General features: G+C 47.8%; 1 protein-coding gene across 2 annotated transcripts in view; it reads right to left on the minus strand.

Moving 5' to 3' along the window:
• HDLBP (high density lipoprotein binding protein) overlaps window positions 1-18,497 on the minus strand; it is an 829,415-nt gene that overhangs the window by 113,946 nt on the left and 696,972 nt on the right. For both annotated transcript variants that reach the window (XM_069618106.1, XM_069618107.1), the window contains exons 22-23: window positions 4,059-4,163; window positions 3,663-3,797 (exon numbers count right to left, since the gene is read on the minus strand). In XM_069618106.1, the coding sequence (XP_069474207.1) occupies window positions 3,663-3,797; window positions 4,059-4,163 (240 nt within the window). The remainder of the gene's footprint in view (window positions 1-3,662; window positions 3,798-4,058; window positions 4,164-18,497) is intronic.

Below are 18,497 nucleotides of genomic sequence, written 5' to 3' on the forward strand. Positions count from 1 at the left end.
CCTCTTGAAATAGCTGGTGGAAGTGGTTTTACAACGAACTACCATGATTTTTCCCGACCGTGAACAGCGGTAGCGTTAAATCGCGAGAGCCATGTTTTTCAAGCTGGCGTCTGAGCCCCCTTTATTTAAACAGGTCACAGTTTTCTTTTTTCACGATTTCTTTTTGGAAAGGTCCTTGCTGCAGTTTGTCTCTGCATGCCAAACCAGGTTTGGTCTCTTTGTTCCGACGCCTTTGGCGGGCTTCAGGACTGAAGACCGCCTCTGGCGCCCGAGTGTCTGGGGTGGGTAGGAAGTGAGGGAGGTGCCCGAAACTCCCTGAGCTTAGTCTCCTAGGAGACCCAAATGCACTCTGGCGTGATTGGCCTTGCTGACTGTCTGGCAAGTGGCAGCTAGGCTGGAATGAATGGGAGGAAACTGTTTAAAAGGCGAGTCTCCAGGACTGGAAGGCAGAGTCGACCACTAGAACGAAAGGAACGAAGACGAGCTGGAAGAAGGCGGCTGCTGCAACTCCCGGACCTTTGGTTTGCCAGTGAAGCCCTGCTGCTGGTCCGAATTGCCAAACTCCATTCGACAAAGAAGCTCCTTCAAGGACTGCTTCTTCCCTTGAGTTGGTGGGACCAATCAACTCAGACACCTGGATACCATTCTCAAGGCTGGTTAGGATTAACCAGGGAGAGTGACACCAGCTTGTGTTCTTGAATCTACAGCTACTGGAACTGAAGTGACTCAATTTTGTTTGCTTTCTTAGACGGTCCCATGCAGTGTAGGAGTCTCCCGACGTCCTACCTCTTGTCCCCACGACTGAGGCTCACGAACAGCAAGACCGGCCAGGAACTAAGACTTCAGCAGAATTTGTTTCTCCATATAAAATGTACTGTGCCAACCAGATTAAGAAAATGCCACTCTCGCTGTGAAAGTTCGTCAAACTTTCCCAACTTGCAGGCCTAATCAGCTTGTGACCCGACACATGATTCCTTTTTGCCTAAACTACTTCTAAGAACTTTCGCAAAGGCTTTTACTGTTTGATACCAGAACTGCTCTTTCCTATCCAGAACACTAGCCCATTGACTTTGCCCTGGCCTATTGACTTGAATTGAACTACTCTGGTGAACAAACTATTTGCACTGTATTAAAAGTATATATGATCTATTCTACTTACCTTGTGCCTTTTGCTCCTTTCTGGTGCTGGTCTGGTCCAGCTGCAAATTGCAACCACAGGCGATGGAGAAATGCAAAATGCAATGATGCAGGGCTCTTCAGGACACTTAACAGGACGGGGGGGAAGGAGAGTTCTAGAGACAGCCAGGGCACACAGACGTCAGGCGTCTTTCCGGCCCGGTAAAGCCCTGTTGGACTACCTGATCTGCAAAGGCTCTGTGCGGTGCTTAAACACCAGGATTGGTGTGACCAACCAGTACAGTATCAACGTGTTATAGGATCCAGCAGTCCCGAGCCTTCGGAAGAGTCCCTGGACCACTCAATGGACTGACCAGCTCTCCAGTGGGTTACCTCACTAGAACAGTCGCCTTTCTGCGTTTGCAACTGGAATCTCGTTGGTTGTCAGCTTGTGGTTTAAGTCACTTACCTGCCGAGTTTAAGCCTTCCAGCTTCAAGGGATCCTGCTCTGGCAGGTCTTCAACCGCGAATGGAAGGATGCCTGCCATTGCCGGAAATCGCCTCCCGCCCCCAGCGTCTTATGAAAAGCCCTGTAGAGGTCTGCATCACTGCTACCTGCATTTCTTAATCACCATTGAATGCACTCTGCTCCTGGACCCAAACAGGAAAATCCTTGCACCTGCATCAGATACATTTTGGGGCGAAACATTGTGACTTCTGGGCAGACTGACCCGCTTCAAAGGAATTGGACTGCTAGAGCATATTTCTTCTGATTTAGTTCAATAGTGTGGGTTTGGGTGAGGGGAATCCCAGTGCGACAGAAGTCTTGTGGTATGACTGAGTTCAAAAACAAAAGTTGTGTCACATTGTTTGTAAGCTTAGAGTATACCCACTACTCTCTCAGATTTAATGATACAACAAAATGCCACCACACAAAATTTTGCCAGAAATTCAGATAGAAACACTTTAATAGTTAGTTTGCCCGTTGGTTGACAAGTTTTTCAGCCATTAGCCTTTTTCAAAACCAGGCATTGACCAAAATGTGGACAAAATAAAGAGTCTCAATATTTGTTGGCTGTGTCTTACACAATAGTTAATTAATGGGCAAAATCCCCGTATCTGAATATTACTGGAGATAAGGTGTCCTTGCGGCCGCATCAAGGGCAAACTAACTATTAAAGCGTTTCGGACAGAATTTCTGGCGCAATTTTGTGCGGTGGAATTTTGTTGTACCTTATTGTATGATCCCAAGTCACTCAATGCACCTTAAGAACCAAATTAACAAGGGGGGTCCTGGGAGTCCCTCTGCCAGACATTAGTCTTGGTTACGAGAGACTTACCCAGAGTCTTTAGCTCACTATCTTTCACAGAGAAGAAATATCCCAAACATATCAGTCTTTGTCCTGCCCTGGGGCAGTCCAGCACCGAAATGCTAGGCAATTCTCTGAATAAGAGTGCCAACAGCATCCCCAGACATGTGTTTCGGTCTGGTTGGACCTCATCAGTAGGGAGTGAAAGATAGTGAGCTAAACACTCTGGGTAAGGCTCTTGTAACCAGGACTCATGTCTGGCAGAGAGTCTCCCAGGACCCCCCTTGTTATTTGCACTTTAAGAACCTATGTTGACTGTGTATATGCTTATTGAGTGTTGTGCGTTAGCACCTGCTGGTTTCATTTTATTGTGCGTGTTTTGGGCCTAGATTAAATATAGTATTTTTGAACATTGTGTAAACTGAATGATTGTGTGCTTTACTGTGTGGACTCATTGTGGACCCCTGGCCCACACTCATGGGAATAGCCTTTACTACTCTCCATTGCTACCTTGACTAGGTTTTGGCTAACCTCTCAGAATTCCCCTATTCACTATTACTAGGGTAGCCTCCTAAAATCTGTCCACCAGGCCAGAGTCAAGAAATACATCTGAACATTTCCCTGAGGCAGTTAATCGGATAAGGCCATGATCATTACTGATCCCTTGGTTAAGTTTAGAATTAGATAGTAGGGGTACCCTGGCTGAAGTCAACCTATCTTGGGTGAAAATCGTGGATGAATAGGGAACAAGCATTAGGGAGGTGGCACTCCCCTTCAAGGTTGCAGAAACAGTGAAGCAGCCACCCCTAGTCTGGGAACCCAAATTGCCTTGCATATATATTTTTATAATAAAAAATTGAAACTTACTAGCTGTATCTTTAAGTTAATTGAACGTTTTGTCACACGCTATGCCCAGAATAGCTTAACAAACAGACCATACATGCTACAGTCTACTACACGGAAAGTACACACACTCCAATCGTACTAAATAGAAGGGGTGAGGTCTTGCACAAGTGGCAACACAAATCCACATATATCCACAGTACACATATGGTAATACAAATCCAAAACAGTGCTCACAAGGGTACCAGGAAAACATATGGAAACCATCAGACCAGCCCATCTTAAAGTTCAGTATCCTTTTGTTGCATTACAATTGTCTCCGTTAGACATGCTTCAGCCCCCTGTGTAGGATGACAATTGCTGCACCCACATCTGTTTGGAAGTAGTACATACTCTGTCTTCCTGCTCTGCTTGCAGCTCCTTCACACGATCCAACAACCCAGCCTTTGCACGTTCCAGATGCGATGAAAGGCCAGTAATGGTGATGATATCCGACTGGAGATCAGGAGAAGGGACCTGGATGTTGACCTAAAAAGACAGACATTACTTGCATGCATCCAACCTAAATCTAGTTCACTGATAAAGAAGCAGTGATGAACACTGAAGATCAAGTGAGTGTTCACACATTGCACATCAAATGAGACCGTTGCACTACGTTAAAAGAAAAACGATTATAGAAAGGACATTAACCTCTGCATTCTAACTTAAAGGTTTCTGATGTGAAGCTGGAACAACAATCTAAGAACGCATAACAGGTTAACAGATTAGGCACGTGGACTAATTACGTACCTCAAATTCGTCCATCATTCTGCGGATCCCGCTTCCTTTCTGACCAATGATGTAACGATGCAGATCATAGGGCACTTCCACCTCTGTGGTGATGGGGACAAGTGCCTACAGAAAAATTGAATAATTAAATTTAAGCAACAAATCTATAAGCACTCCCCAATTGGGGCACCAGTTGCCTTCCATGTACTGAGTCACTCAACCCTGACCTACATCTCACAATTAAAAAATCCATGTTGTTAGGCAAAGTTTGAATGCAGTACCCTCTGAGAACACTACATACAACTAGGACTACAGGTATAGGCAACCCAACCTCTGGTATAATCTTGTACTACACAGTTTTAGTAGCGTGTTGAGCAGCCAGGCTTATCTCAAGGGGGGAAATGTAAGCTGAAGTGGAGTTACAAAGATTCAGTTAGAAGTATTCAAATAAACCTCCACTCAAGGTTTCGTGCATAAACAATTATAAAGGTATTTATCAGTCAGTTATAAAGCCTTCTTTAGAAGGGAGCAATATACTAGTAACACACAAATACACTGTACGCTGAGTTTCTGAATCAGATAAGACCCTTTTGGGATGGCCCACAGATGCAACCTACACCCACAGGTGACTTTAATGACAAGGGTGCTGGGGACCTTAATATCTTACTGTTGGCATTCAGAATACTCTTAGACGTTGGTGAAAAGCAAAGGTTATTAGAACACAAGAGATCATCAATATTCTTAAGCGGGGCAAATACTTTTAGATTGCAATAGAAGAGTCATTCAATTCAATAGGCTAAGCCAAAGTTAATGGGCAAAAGTCTTTGTATAGGATGCAGCACTTCAGGTAAGTAAATGGAAAAGTCTTTGCACAAGTTCTTAGGAGTCTGATAAAAACCAAGAATCAAATGTAGGGCCACAAGCTGATTAGACTTGTTAGTTGCAGAAGTTACAAGCACTTCCACAGTAAGAAGCAAGTTCTCTTAGACTTGTTTTACAGTACCTTAGAAATGAAGAAAAGATGCAGCCGATGACTTCTGTTCCTGTGCAGCTCTGCAGATCCTATTGTTCCTGGGCCTCAGTCGTGGGGACAAGAGGGAGGACGTCGGGGGACTCCTGCACTGCACTGGGATTGTCAAAACGGGCAACCAGCAAACTTTACTTTCAGTGGCTGATTCGTGTTTCAGCTCCTTGCGGTACAGCAAATGGCAATAAGCGCGGTTCCAGGCTGTCAAGGTGGACTTACCACATCTGGGGTCCCGCACTTGGCTGAGGGGGGGTCAGGCCTGGTCAGTGCTGCTTCTTGGGAGTCCAGAGGATCTTCCAAAAGCTTAAGGCCATCTTAAAAGCAACACAATATCTGGTGTCCCTCTCCCTGGCTATACCGTGTCCTGCAGCAACTCTAAGGAAATTCAACTAGCTCGGACATGGGTGTCCAGGTGGCTTGCTTTCGAGTTGATTGGTGCCACCAACTCAAAAGGGAGTTGTCGTCCTTGCAGGGGCTTTTCTGTCGATACGAACTTGGCAAGTTGACACTGCAGTAGGGCTTTACCGGGCAAACCAACGGTCCAGGAGTTGCAGCAGGCGTCCTCTTTAAGCTCTTCTTTGGTTCCTTCGTCCAGTGGTCGACTGCCTTCCAAGCCAAAAGACTCGCCTTTTATTCAGTTCTCTCCCATTCATTCCAGCCTAGCTGTCACTCACCAAGCAGGGTGGCTGTCCTTGCCGGACAGTCAACCAACCAATCACCACAGAGTACATGTGGGTCTCCTAGGAGACTAAGCACAGGGAGTTTCGGGCACCTCTCTCACTTCCTGCCTACCCCAGATACTCAGATGGGTTTCTCTTAGAAACCCTGCCAAAGGCAAAATGAACAAAGAGACCAAACCTGGTTTGACACGCAGAGAAACGCTATAGAAGGATCTTTCCACAAAGACCTGGTGAAAAAAGAAGACCGTATGCCATCTTGAAAAAGATGGCTCCCGCGGTTACTGTACCGGAGCTGCGAACAGTCGCGGTAAATGCAAACCAAGGTAGTTCAAAACTAAACCACTGCCACCGGCCAGTCAACTGAGGAAAGGGTAAAATAATATGCTAAATAAGAAGCTAGACACATGGGATACTAAGTAACCCCTCCAGCACTCTTTTGGAAGATGGTGTGTCCTGGCTCTATAAAGTTACAATGCTAAGTAAAGTCAATTTCACTTTACAGCTAGTTGATCCCAGAGAAGGTATTTAAACCTTGGGAAATCTGGAAGGCTTCCCTGTGTCACTGCACTGAAGGTGCTTTATGATACAGTTGGAAAAGATGATGCCTATGGAGTTTGTTAGACTCCATAACCCAAAGAAACAGTGCACAAAAATCACATTAAAATCCTCAAAATCCAGCACACTTGCTGGGAGTCTCCAAAATGGAGAGAATTAACACATTTTTGAGAATTTGCCCCAACACATGGTGTTTAGGATGCTTTTGTACAACCCCATGTCGGTGGCTGTACAACCACCAAGTCATAGGATGAGGCAAGAGAATCAAGCCAAAAAGAAAGCCAAACTTCTCTTAAAAGGTATGTAGTGTGGCTGGAAGATCAGGCTTAACTTTCAGAAATAGATAGCAGGAGGACACAAATGTGCAATTATTCCAAACACTTATTCATATAAAAATATACACCTGTATTACGTCACAAGAAGTGTGAAGCATGACTTTACAAATCCATTGAATTGCTAAAAATCGAGATCTTGGCCTAGAACTTTCTGAACTCCAAAAGAGTATAGAGAAAAAGTTCCAAGGTTAAGGTAAGTCATGCAGTCACTTTAGAAGAGTTACAAAGTAGAATGTTCCATAGAGTTAAAAAGTACAAAATTAGTAGGCCAGCAGCGTATGGGGGAAATGAAGTAAAGTCTGATGTACCTCAGCGGTGCAGTTTTGGCAGCGAACCACCACAGCCATAACTAGATTAGACTGAAATGACGAGATCCTGATGTTGGTTTAAAAACTAGCCCCAATTAGAGTTGCAGTACAGCAAGAAGACCAATAATGTTATGCAAATGGGAAATGTTGCAAAGGCTCACTTTTTAAAAGGTTTTACGCTGGACCAGAGGGGCACCCGAGGGTATTGGGAATAAGTGCACCCCATGGGCAAAAGGCAAGCACTCACATGGGGGTTTTGGAAAAAAAACTGCTCCAGCAGCATGAAGCAACCAGTGTAAATACAGGGCTTCTTTGTAGGTGCAGATTGCAAGGATCTAGTGAACATTTAGCCAAATAAGACCCAGATGACCAAAAGCAAGAACAAAGCCTTAACACGACAGAAGCCCTGTCAGGGCGAATTTTCTGTTTAGTGCAAAATTCCTGCCACCTTAGAGACCCCCAGCTCTTTTGCTGAACTTTGGGACTTTGTACTTTTAATTCTATGCATTTTCCGTGTTTCCCTTGGTTATGCAGTCTGCCAAACTCCATAGGCATCTTTTTACATAGGGACACATAGCACCTTCAGTGCAGTAGCACGGGCAAGTGTTTCAGATTTCCCAAAGGTTTGAATACCTTCTCTTGGATAAACTACTTTTTCCAAGAGCAGTGAAGTGAAATTGAATTTACTTACATTTAAAGCTTTCTAGACCCAGCACACACAATCTAACAATAGGGTGCTGGAGGGTTACTTAGCACCCTCTTGGTCTAGTCCCTCATGTAACTATTTTATGTTATCCTTAATGCAATTAGTGGCTGGGGGCAGTGGTTTACATTTAACTACCATTGGGAGTTTTTACCTCGTGCTGCGTTCGCCGCTGCAGTAAAGATTTACTCTGCGCGCCAAACCATGTTCGGTCCCGTTTTTCATTTGGTCTTTGGCAGGATTCACGAGGGAAGCCCGCCTCTGACTCCAGTATGTCTGGCAGGGGCAGGAAGTGAGGGAGGTGCACAATACTCCCTGTGCTTAATCCTCTTGGTTACAGGAATGCACCCAAAGATGATTGGCCGTCTGGCTGTCCGACAAAGATAGCCACCCTGCTGTGTGATTGTCAGCTAGGCTGGAACGAAGGGGAGAAACCTGCATAAAGGGTGAGGCTTTTTGGCTTGGACGGCAGAGTCAGCCACTGAGAGAAGGAATCCGAACAAGAACTTGGAAGAGATGCCTGCTGCAACTCCTGGACCATTGGTTTGCCCGGTGAAGCCCTGCTGCTGTGCTGAAACTCTGAATTTGCCTCAACTAGAGAAGCCCTGCAAGGATGACTTCTCCCCTTGAGCTGGTGGGACCAATCAACTCCAAAGTAAGCCCGTCTGGACATCCTCTCGGAGCTGCCTGTACTTCCGCTGCTGCTGCTGGAACCGAAGTGCCACGGAGAGGAACACCAGATTGTGTACATTGCTTTTAAGTCGGACCTGAGCGCCAGGAAGATCCTCTGGACTTCCTTGAAGAAGGACTGACCAAGCCTGAGGCACCTCAACAGAGTACTGGACCCCAGATGCGAGGAAAGTCTACAGTGGTATACGAGAACTGCAGTGTTGCCATTTGCCGTCAGACGTGAGGAGCTGAATCCGCAAAGTGCAGCTGAATTGAAGTATGCCCATTACAAATGTTCCATTTACTACAAACCTTTCTAAAAACATTGTGCAAGACTTTTTACCTACCTGCAAAGAAGATCTTAAGCTCCCCTAGACATTGTGCAATTAACTTTGGTTGTCCTGGCTACCTTTGTGCCTTGGCCTTTGACCCAGGAAAGGGTTAATTTACTCTGCATTGGAAGGTTCCAAAAGTACTTACCAGTTTGTGAATTATTTGTTAACCTTTGTTTTATTCTCATATCTTTTACACCAAACTCAGTATTGCTCTAAATGCACAAGTGATAAATTAGAAGTTACTCACCGTAGTTACTAAAATACTCTTAGTCCATAGTCCCCTTTCCTCTATACTGTATGGGCGTCCCTTCCAAGGGACGGGAGACAAACTTTTTCACCAGAAAAAACCTTCCCCTTTAAATTTAGAGGTGTGCGGCCCAGGGAGCATGCGCTGCCCTGACTCCGCCCTCCGGCGCCACACCTCAGTCCCCATTGACGCGTCGACAATTGGTTTACATTACCTAATGACTCCAGCATTGTAAGTGGGGAGGTTGGTGGGACGTATGGAGGAAAGGGGACTATGGACTAACAGTACGTTAGTCACTACGGCGAGTAACTTATAATTACTCTTACGTCCCATCCCCTTTCCTCCATACTGTATCAGCGATTACAACTGATTGTAGCACCAGGGTGGAGAGGGGAACCTCCTTAAGCAATAGGTTCCTGAGAACCGCCTGTCCGGAATCTGCATCACATCTAGAGCTAGCATCAAAACAGTAATGCTTGCAGAAAGCAGAGGGAGAGGCCCAAGTGGCCGCCCTGCTTATGACTTGCCAAGGGACATGGCACTGGAATGCGATGGTCGTTGCCTTGGCACTGACTGCATGGGCATGCATGTTGGCCTGAAGAGGCTTGAGCTGGCACTCATGCGCTTCCTTGTTGGCAGAGACCATCCAGCGGGATATGGAAGCCTCAGAAGCCTGATACTAAGGTGTTGAGCCTCCAAAAGTGACAAATGGGGCGTCTGATTTGAGGAAGCCCTTGGTCCTGTCCAAGTAGATTTTTAGGGCACGTCCGAAATCCAGGCAGTGCAGCACTCTCTGTGCTTCGTCCTTGGGTTCGGGGAAAAAATGTAGGAAGTACTATTTTCTCGTTCAAGTGAAAAACAGACGGGACCTTGGGCAGAAATGCCGGGTGTGTCCGCAGGACTACTTTGTCCTTGTGAAAGGAAGTATATGGTTCTGAGGTCGACCAGCGCCTAGATTTCGCTGACTCTACGAGCGGAGGAGAGGCCGACTAGTAGGGCCGTCTTGATGGTGACCAGCCTGATGTCCACAGACGCCATAGGCTTGAACGGTTTGTGCACCAGAGCGCCCAAGACCATGTTAAAGGTCCCACACAGGGTGCAGTCTCTCGACGGGCGGGTAGAGCCTTGCAAATCCCATCAGGTGTTTGACTATAGGGTTGGAGGAGTAGAAGATGCCTTCCTCAGAGTTCCTGTATGCCCAAATGGCTGTGAGGTATGTGTGGCAAGTGTACACCTGCATGCCTGAGTGGGCGAGGTGCGCTGAGAAATAGCATGGGGTCCAAGGTGCATGCCATGGGGTCGATTCTTTTGGGGTCTGCCCAGTGGCAGAATCGGGTCCATTTGCTTTTGTACTGGGTCCTGGTAGCCTTGCTCCAGGCACCCTGTAAGATTTCCAGATAGGCCCGTGAGAGGATGAAGGGTCGAAGTGTTAACCTGCTCAGGTACCACGCTGTGAAGGCTAGTTTTTCTGGCTCAGTGTGGATGACTTTGCCCCCCCTGCTGCGCCAGAATACGTGCTGGGCCCGTCGGGAGGTGAATCAGGGGCACTTACGAGAGACTGGGCAGCTCCAAAAACCATGGCCTGGCCGGCCACCATGGAGCTATTAGAATGATGCAGTTTGCGAGACTCCTTGATCTTGCAAATTACCCTGTAAATCAGGGGCGTGGGTGGAAAGGCGTAGGCCTTCATGCCGGTCCACTGGAAGTGAAATGACACCCAGAGAGCTGGGGCCCTTCCCTTGCCAGAATGGGAACTGGGGGCACTTCTTGCTGTGCCAGGTGGCAAAGAGCTCAACCTGGGGGGTGGGGGACCCCACCTGTTGAAGTTCTGAATAACGAGGCTCTTTAGCTGCCACTCGCAATTGTCCGCTCCAAGCCTGTTGAGCCTGTCCTCTTCCAGGTTTGATTCCCCCGTGAGGTGGACTGCCGTGAGGAAAATGTTTTTTCAGGGCCCACTCCCACATGTTGATCGCCAGTCTGCACAGAGGAGGGGATCTGGTGCCTCCCTGCTTGTTGACATAGTACATGATGGTTGAGTTGTCCATCTGGATGAGGACAACCTTGCCCCTGAGAAGTGGTAGGCATGCCTTGAGCGCCAGCCAGATGGCATTCAGCTCTAGCCAATTGATGTGGTATTCCTGCTCCAGGCGAGTCCAGGTGACACGGACAGAGATCGTCCAGGGTGGCTACCCAGCCCTCGAGAGAGGAATCTGGCGACGGTGGCCTGTGGAGTGGCCGTTCGAAAGGGCTTGCACATACGTAGGTTGCAGTCTCAGGACCACCAAGTTAGGTCAGGGTGGAGAGATGGAGGAATCTCAGATTGAGAACCCCGCTCCTGGTTCCATGAAGCTGCGAAGTGCAGCTGAATCCTCCTCATCCTTAGTCTCGTGTGTGGGACGGCTAATTAGACCAAGGAGATGTTGGTACCACCATGCCGAGGTCACCTCTGTTGAGGAAGTGGGTGGTGGCACTCTTGATAGCCGAATGTTGTCCTCTGAAGGAAATACCGTCTGGGAGCACGTGTCCCAGATGAGGCCCAAAAACGTCAGTCTACGTGGGTTGCAGCTGCGACTTCTTGAGGTTGAGGCAAAAGCCCAGAGTGTTCATAAGGGCATGGGAAGAGTGGTAAACCGCTTCCAGAGATGAAGCTCTGACGAGCCAGTCATCCAGGTATGGGTAGATGTGGAGGCCCTGCGCTCTGAGGAGGGCCGCCACCGCATTCATGAGCCTGGTGAAGACTGAGTTGAGGCCAAACTGAAGGACCTTGTACTGAAAATGGTAGCCAATAATCCTGAACCAAAGGAGAGAATGATGGGGCTGCCAAATAGTGACGGGTAGGTACGCATCCTTCGGGTCGATGGAGCACAGCCAGTCTCCCCTGTCCAATGTCTCTGCTATAAAAGCTGGCGTAACAATCTTGAATTTTTGCAGGGGTAAGGAGAGGTTGAGGGTGGAAAGGTCCAGCACAACTCTGGTTCTTCTGAATGGTGAAAATCCTGGAGTAAAAGCCAAAGCCTGGGAGGCTGGGAGTTCCTCCACTGCCTGGTTCTCTACGAGTGACCGGATCTCCGCCAAAAGAGTTGCTGTCCCAACCTGTGGTAGTGGAGGGGAGAGGAGTGGCTGGGATAGGAAGGTGGTACCCCGTGGATACTACAGAGAGGATCCAGTGGTCTGTGAAATTCTGGTGCCAGAAATGTGCATGGAGAGGAAGCCTGCTCTCCACCGGAGTCACGTGGACCCGAAGGGGCGTGTCATGCCTTCTTTCCCTCGGAGACTGTCGCAGTGAAGGGGGACTGGAAAAAGCCCTTAACCCCCAGCCCCCTTTTGTTGCTTGCGCTGGCTCCGAGACGGCGAGCAGTCCGGCTGCCTGGATCTATGCTCCTCGAAGCCTCGGAACCCTCCATACGTACAACCCCCATCGGAGCGCTGCTGAGATTGGGTGTACGATTGGGGCGTGGTCTTTGTCAAGATGGATAAAGACTTGGCCGTTTGTCAGCAATATGCCGCAGCAATCACTGAGGAATGTGCCTGAGGATGGCAAGAGAGCAAGAGTGTATCCCCCTCCATCTGCCTGTACTTGGCGTCCAGGTGTAGATTGACCGGCTGAGTGAGGTTTGAGCCGGCCCTTCTTGGCCAGGGAGACTACATCGGTCTGCAGAGGAAACCCCGATTTTCCAGGGGGATGAGGGGGGGCCCCCCCATCTGCTCGGGTTGGGGTAGGCCCAGATACTTCGCCAGCCATGCAAGACGTTCGTGGAAAGCCCTGGCTGAGGATGGCGTGTCCGGATCCTCCTCCTCATCATCCCCATCCTGTGGAGGAGTAATTGGCACCAGAGGCCGGGGTACAGTGACCACGGCCGGTACGGAACCACCTGAGGAATCGGCTGGGAGCCGGAGGAGGCGCCTGCACCGGGGTGCCGACGGAGGAGTCTGGTGCCGCTAACATTGTGGGAAGGACTTCCCCGATGGCGTCTTTGAGGATACCCCCCCCCCCCATCCGAGCTGACTTCATGAGGCCGAGGAAGCTCTCGAAGACCACCTCTTCACAGACCGAGGCTGTGGCAGGGTGTGCCGACACGGTAGCAGGGAGCTGCTGGAGCCGCTGCGTACCCTACCCATATGGACTCAAAGGAAAGCTGCCCTGTGCAAAAGAGGGGTAGGCTGTAGGCCACGTACCTGGTTGAGGTCAGTTCCACCTTGACACTCGTTCTACGCCGAATTCCTGAAATGGCAGCCGGTTGCCTCTATCTGGCGCTGTGGCCATTTCGTTGAGCTGCCCGACACATGCCTGTTGCTCAGCGCCCTGGACCTGGCCTCGTCCAAGACTCTTGCATGTGGATCAAGAGGCCAACCCTGCTCCTCTGGCCTAGGCCCGGTAGGTGTGGCACCCTCGACCCAGGGGTCGGTAGAGCTGCGTTTAGGTGCCCCCTCGGAGGCATTGCCGGTATAAGGGCGTAGCCCCTCGGCCATGGTGCCGGTACAAGGGCGGAGCCCCGCGGGTGAAGACCTGGTAAAAGAACCTTCCGGTCCCTTAACACTCACCAGGAGGATCTTAGGATCACTCGGCCTGGAGGCCGGTAGCTCCATCAGCCTCGGTGCACGTGCTGGTAGAAGGACCTGAACGGGCCACCCCGCGCGGTAGAGTCCCTGGGAAGGAGTCTCCCTTGCGGGGTGCTATGAGGGTAACGGCCCTACCTTGGGCTTGGTTCGATGTTTCACAAAGTACTGAAAGTCCTCTGGAGCAGACTTCTGGAAGAGCTCCCTCCAACTGGCTATTCTGTTCTTCAGCGCTTTCAAGGACAGCGAGCCACGCGCTGAACAAGCTTGCCAACCGTGGTCTGGGCAACGTAGGCAGAGGGTGTGGGGGTCTGAAGTTGGGAAGAGCCCGTTGCAGTCTGGACACCTGCTGAACCCTGTAGAAGTCAACATGCGCCAGGGAGGAGCGTGACGCCTGAGGACCGAGTACCAGAATGACAAAAAGAAAAGAAAAAGACAAAGAAGAAGTATCTGCGCGTGGAATTACATGGCCAAAACCAAACCCAAGAGCGCTGGTGAATTCATCCCGTTCCTGTTGATGCAGAAAAGAGGACTGGGGTGTGGTATCGGAGTCAGGGCAGCGCATGCTCCCTGGGCCGCACCCCAGCACGCCTCTAAATTTAAAGGGGAAGAAGGTTTTCTGGTGAAAAAGGTTCAGTCTCCCGTCCCATGGAAGGTACAGTATAGAGGAAAGGGGACGGGACGCAAGAGTAATCAATGTCCACAGTGTCCTAGCTATTTAGGTAGCCTGAGGGTGTAGGAAGGGTCTGTGTGCCATCCCCAATGGGTGGCATCTGATTTAAAGAAACTGTGTTTTGAAGTGTATTAGAAGTGTTACATATATTGTCCCTTCTGAAGAAAGCTTATACAACCGACTGAAATAAGTTAATAATTGTTTTATCAAGAAACCTTGAGTGCAAGAGTTTATTTGACTGTTACTGTGAAACTCTGTCACAACATTACTGTTCCCATTGACCCTCCTGAGATCAGCTTGGCTGCTCAGCCACACTACCAATCTGTGTAGAACAAGCTTATACCAAATGTCGGGCCCCTATTGCCAAGAGGTCAGGGTTATTGTGGTGCACCCAAAGGGTACTGTAAACAATCTTGCCTAAGAAGCACTCAAGCCAGTAGTGAAAATACTGGTAAGGAAGATTAGGGATCCAAGCAAAGAGGATTCCATCGGGTTGGTGGATAAAGGAGGGAGGCCTGTTAGGGAGAATTCTCATTTCTGCGCTAATTCCCTTCAGCCTTAGAGACCCCCAGCTCTTTTGCTGGGGTTTTAATTATAACCCTGGAGTGAGTGAGCCCCTTTTCTCACTCTCTCATGGTTTGATCTGATTAGGATTATGTTTCTCCCTTGTTTTTGTGGTTTGTCAAACTCCATAGGCATCTGCTTTTTGTATGGTGAAACACAGCACCTTCAGTGCAGTGTCACTGAAAAATCCTTTGGATTTCTCTTAAGGTTAAATTATCTTTTCTTTTGAGAACTACAGTTGCCAAGAAAAGTAAAGTGAAAGTGACTTTACTTACCTTTTCTCTATGTCGGTCCAGTACACCCCATCTTATGTGGAGTGCTGGGGGGTTACTTATTAGTCCTTTTCCTACTTACGCATGAAACATTTTTTGTTACCCTCACTTCTTTAAATGGCAGGTGGCAGTGGTTTAATTTTCCTGCCTGTTAGGACAGTTTTTCTGAAGTCCACTTAAGGGTTTAGTAAAACAATTCAACTAAGGCAGTACAAGACTCCACTCTTAGTATAAGGCTGTACCACCCGAGTTCATGGTAGCACAGACGGAGCAGCCAGGCTCATTTTAGGAGGGAGAGAGGGCTGTAAAATCAGTACAAATGAAATTGCGATACAAATTATCCAAAGAAACACTGAAACACTTAGTATTGTAATGAAGGATTTATTAAATACAGGTAGGCACAGATAAATCTAGGGGTAAGTAAGCACTAACACATAATATGAAATAATCTAAAAACAATATACTTGAAGGTACACAGACCAAAGTATAAACCTGATTTAGAACCCCTAACAGTGGTTCTAGGGAATTCGAAACCTTTTCACACACATTCAGCATAGGTCATACCTATGCTTGGGGAGTAAAAACCAATGGTTACTTTTCACATTTACATTCAATAATGCAAGGGCAGTAGACCCTGTTAGGGAGAATTCCCAGACATGTGCTAATTCCCTTCACCTTAGAGACCCCCAGCAACTTTGCTGGTTTTGAGGACTTGATTTTTTTCCCCTGCAGAGAGGGTGACCCTTTTCCCCCCACTCTCTCATGTATTTTGAATGTGTTTTGCTCTGGTGTTTTCTTTGGAGTTTTAGACAACTCCATAGGCATCTTTTCATGCGTGTCACACAGTACCCTCATTGCAGTGGCACAGGGAAACCTTTTCAGGCTTTACCAAGGTTTAAATACCTTCTCTGGGATAAACTACTGTTTCACAGAGTAAGTAAAGTGAAATTGACTTTACTAGTCTTTTCCAAATTCCTAGACACAGCACACCTTATCTTACTATAGAGTGCTGGAGGGGTTACCTAGTATCACCTGTGTCTAGAAACTCATGTAGCATTCAAATGCTACCCTTTTCTCTCGAAATGGCTGGTGGCAGTGGTTTTACAACGAACGACCATGATCTTTCCCGACCGCGAACACCGGTAGCGTTAAATCGCGGGAACCATGTTTTTCAAGATGGCGTCTGAGCCCCCTCGGTAAAAACAGGTCCCGGTCTTCTTTTTTCGCCATTTCTTTGTGGAAAGGTCCTTATAGAGTTTTGCTCTGCGTGCCAAACCAGGTTTGGTCCCATTGTTTCATGGCCTTTGGCGGGATTCAGGACTGAAGACCGCCTCTGGCGCAAGAGGTCTGGGGTGGGCAGGAAGTGAGGGAGGTGCCCGAAACTCCCTGTGCTTAGTCTCCGAGGAGAACCAAATGCACTCTGGCATGATTGGCCGGCTGACTGTTCGGCAAAACCGCCCACCCGGCTGGGTGAGTGGCAGCTAGGCTGGAACAAATGGGAGAAAAACCGGATAAAAGGCAAGTCTCTTGGCTTGGAAGGCAGTGTCAACCACTGGAACGAAAGAACCGAAGACGAGCTGGAAAAGGACAGCTGCTGCAACCCCTGGACTGTTGGTTTAGTCGGTGAAGCCCTACTGCAGGTCTGAATCGCCAAGTTCATCTCGACAGAGAAGCCCTTCAAGGACGACTTCTCCCTTTGAGTTGGTGGGACCAATCAACTCGACCCGTAAGCCAACTGGATACCATTCTCGGAGCTGCTTGTATTGTCCTCAGAGTGCTGCAGGAAACCGAATAACCAAGGAGTGGGACACCAGTTTGTGGGCTTTACTACAGCTACTGGAATTGAAGATTTGCCAAGTACCAGCTTTTCAACCAGTCCCGTGCAGGAGTCCCCCGACGTCCTCCCTCTTGTCCCCACGATTGAGGCCCAGCAACAACGAGATCTGGAGGAACTGCTAGAAACAGAAGTCTTCAGCTGCATCTTTTTCTTCATTTCAAAAGGTACTGTGAAACGAGACTGGAAGTACTTACCTCTCGCGGTGAAAGTGCTTGAAACTTTTGCAACTAGCAGGCCTAATCAGATTGTGACCCAACGAATAATTCTTCTGCTTACAAACTACTTCCAAGAACTTCTACAGAGACTTTACAGTTTAATTGCCAGAACCGTTTTTTACCTATCCAAGACTTTAGCCCATTAACTTTGGCCTAGCCTATTGAATTGACTCTTTTGGTGAACTCAAAGTATCTGCACTGTCTAAGAAATTGTAATTCTTATGTTCTAAAACTACTCCTTTTTTGCTCCTCCTTCAACGTATTCTGTATGCCATTTTGCTCCTCCTTCAAAGTAGTTTGAATGCCTCAGAACCGTAACAAATATAGAATTGAAGTATATTGATGTACGATATTGAACTGCCTCCTTCTAGTGAATGTTTTATAACTGACTGTTGAATAAATTAATAAGTGTTTAACCAAGAAACCTTGAGTGTAAGTTTATTTGAACATCTGTAATTGTAGACCTCTGTGTAACATCTTTACAGCTCAAATTCCCTCTTGAGATACGCCTGGCTGCTCAGCTCTGCAACCAAAAACTGTGTAGTGCAGACTTCTAGCAAAGGTTGGTTTTGCCTACACCTGTAGTCTTAGTTGTGTGTAGTGGTCCCAAAGGATAGTGAATACAAACTCAGCCTAACAGACCCTACCAGTTGTGCAGGGACTCTCAGTACAAATCACATAATCAGTCAACTGGACAATATACTTTGTTAACAGTGGAACACTTATTCCAGGTACAGTAAAAACCTGTAACTACTTCTGTGATAACACAGTCATACTAGCTGAGTAAAACATAAGGATGTAATATACAGCTGCTTTTGAGTTCAGTGAAATAGATTGAGATAAGCAGTAGCTCTGGTAACTTATTTTTGGATGGCACACAGCTAACTCAAGGTAAGTAAAACTCATATGACATGCATTACTTACAGTAAAAGCATTTCTGATGGTTGTATCTGCTTAGATTCACATGCTGTGCATAGTCCGACATCCAGTGGTAACCGCAGAGTATTGCATCTGGTCTTTCGAGAATCTAAAGGGGACGTCGACACGGGCGTTCCTGTAACACTATCCCTACGTGACGTTTAGTGTACCCAAGATCCCGCACGCGTCGAGGTCCCTCCGATCGTATTTTTTCTGCCAAGAGGGAGCCTTATGACTATTTTGAGTGAGTACAGAAAAGAGAGAAAGTAGTAAGACGTCTATGTTCGTTCTATCCGAGCGGGGAGGAAGGGTGGGCGCATATGAATCTAAGCAGATACAACCATCAGAAATGCTTTTACGTTAAGAAATGCATGTCTTCTGATGTTTGTCAATCTGCTTCGAAACACATGCTGTGCATAGGCTAGCGAACAGGAGTTTTAGGTGCGCTGTGAGAAGGAACAGCAGAGAAACAATGTCTTAGTACTGCCTGTCCCACCTGAGAATCAGACCTAGAATGAGTGTCTAGGCAATAGTGTTTTGTAAAGCTGTGTACAGAACTCCACGT

Source organism: Ambystoma mexicanum, chromosome 10 (genome assembly GCF_040938575.1).
Source record: "Ambystoma mexicanum isolate Mex_15411 chromosome 10, UKY_AmexF1_1, whole genome shotgun sequence".
Classification (NCBI taxonomy): domain Eukaryota; kingdom Metazoa; phylum Chordata; class Amphibia; order Caudata; family Ambystomatidae; genus Ambystoma; species Ambystoma mexicanum.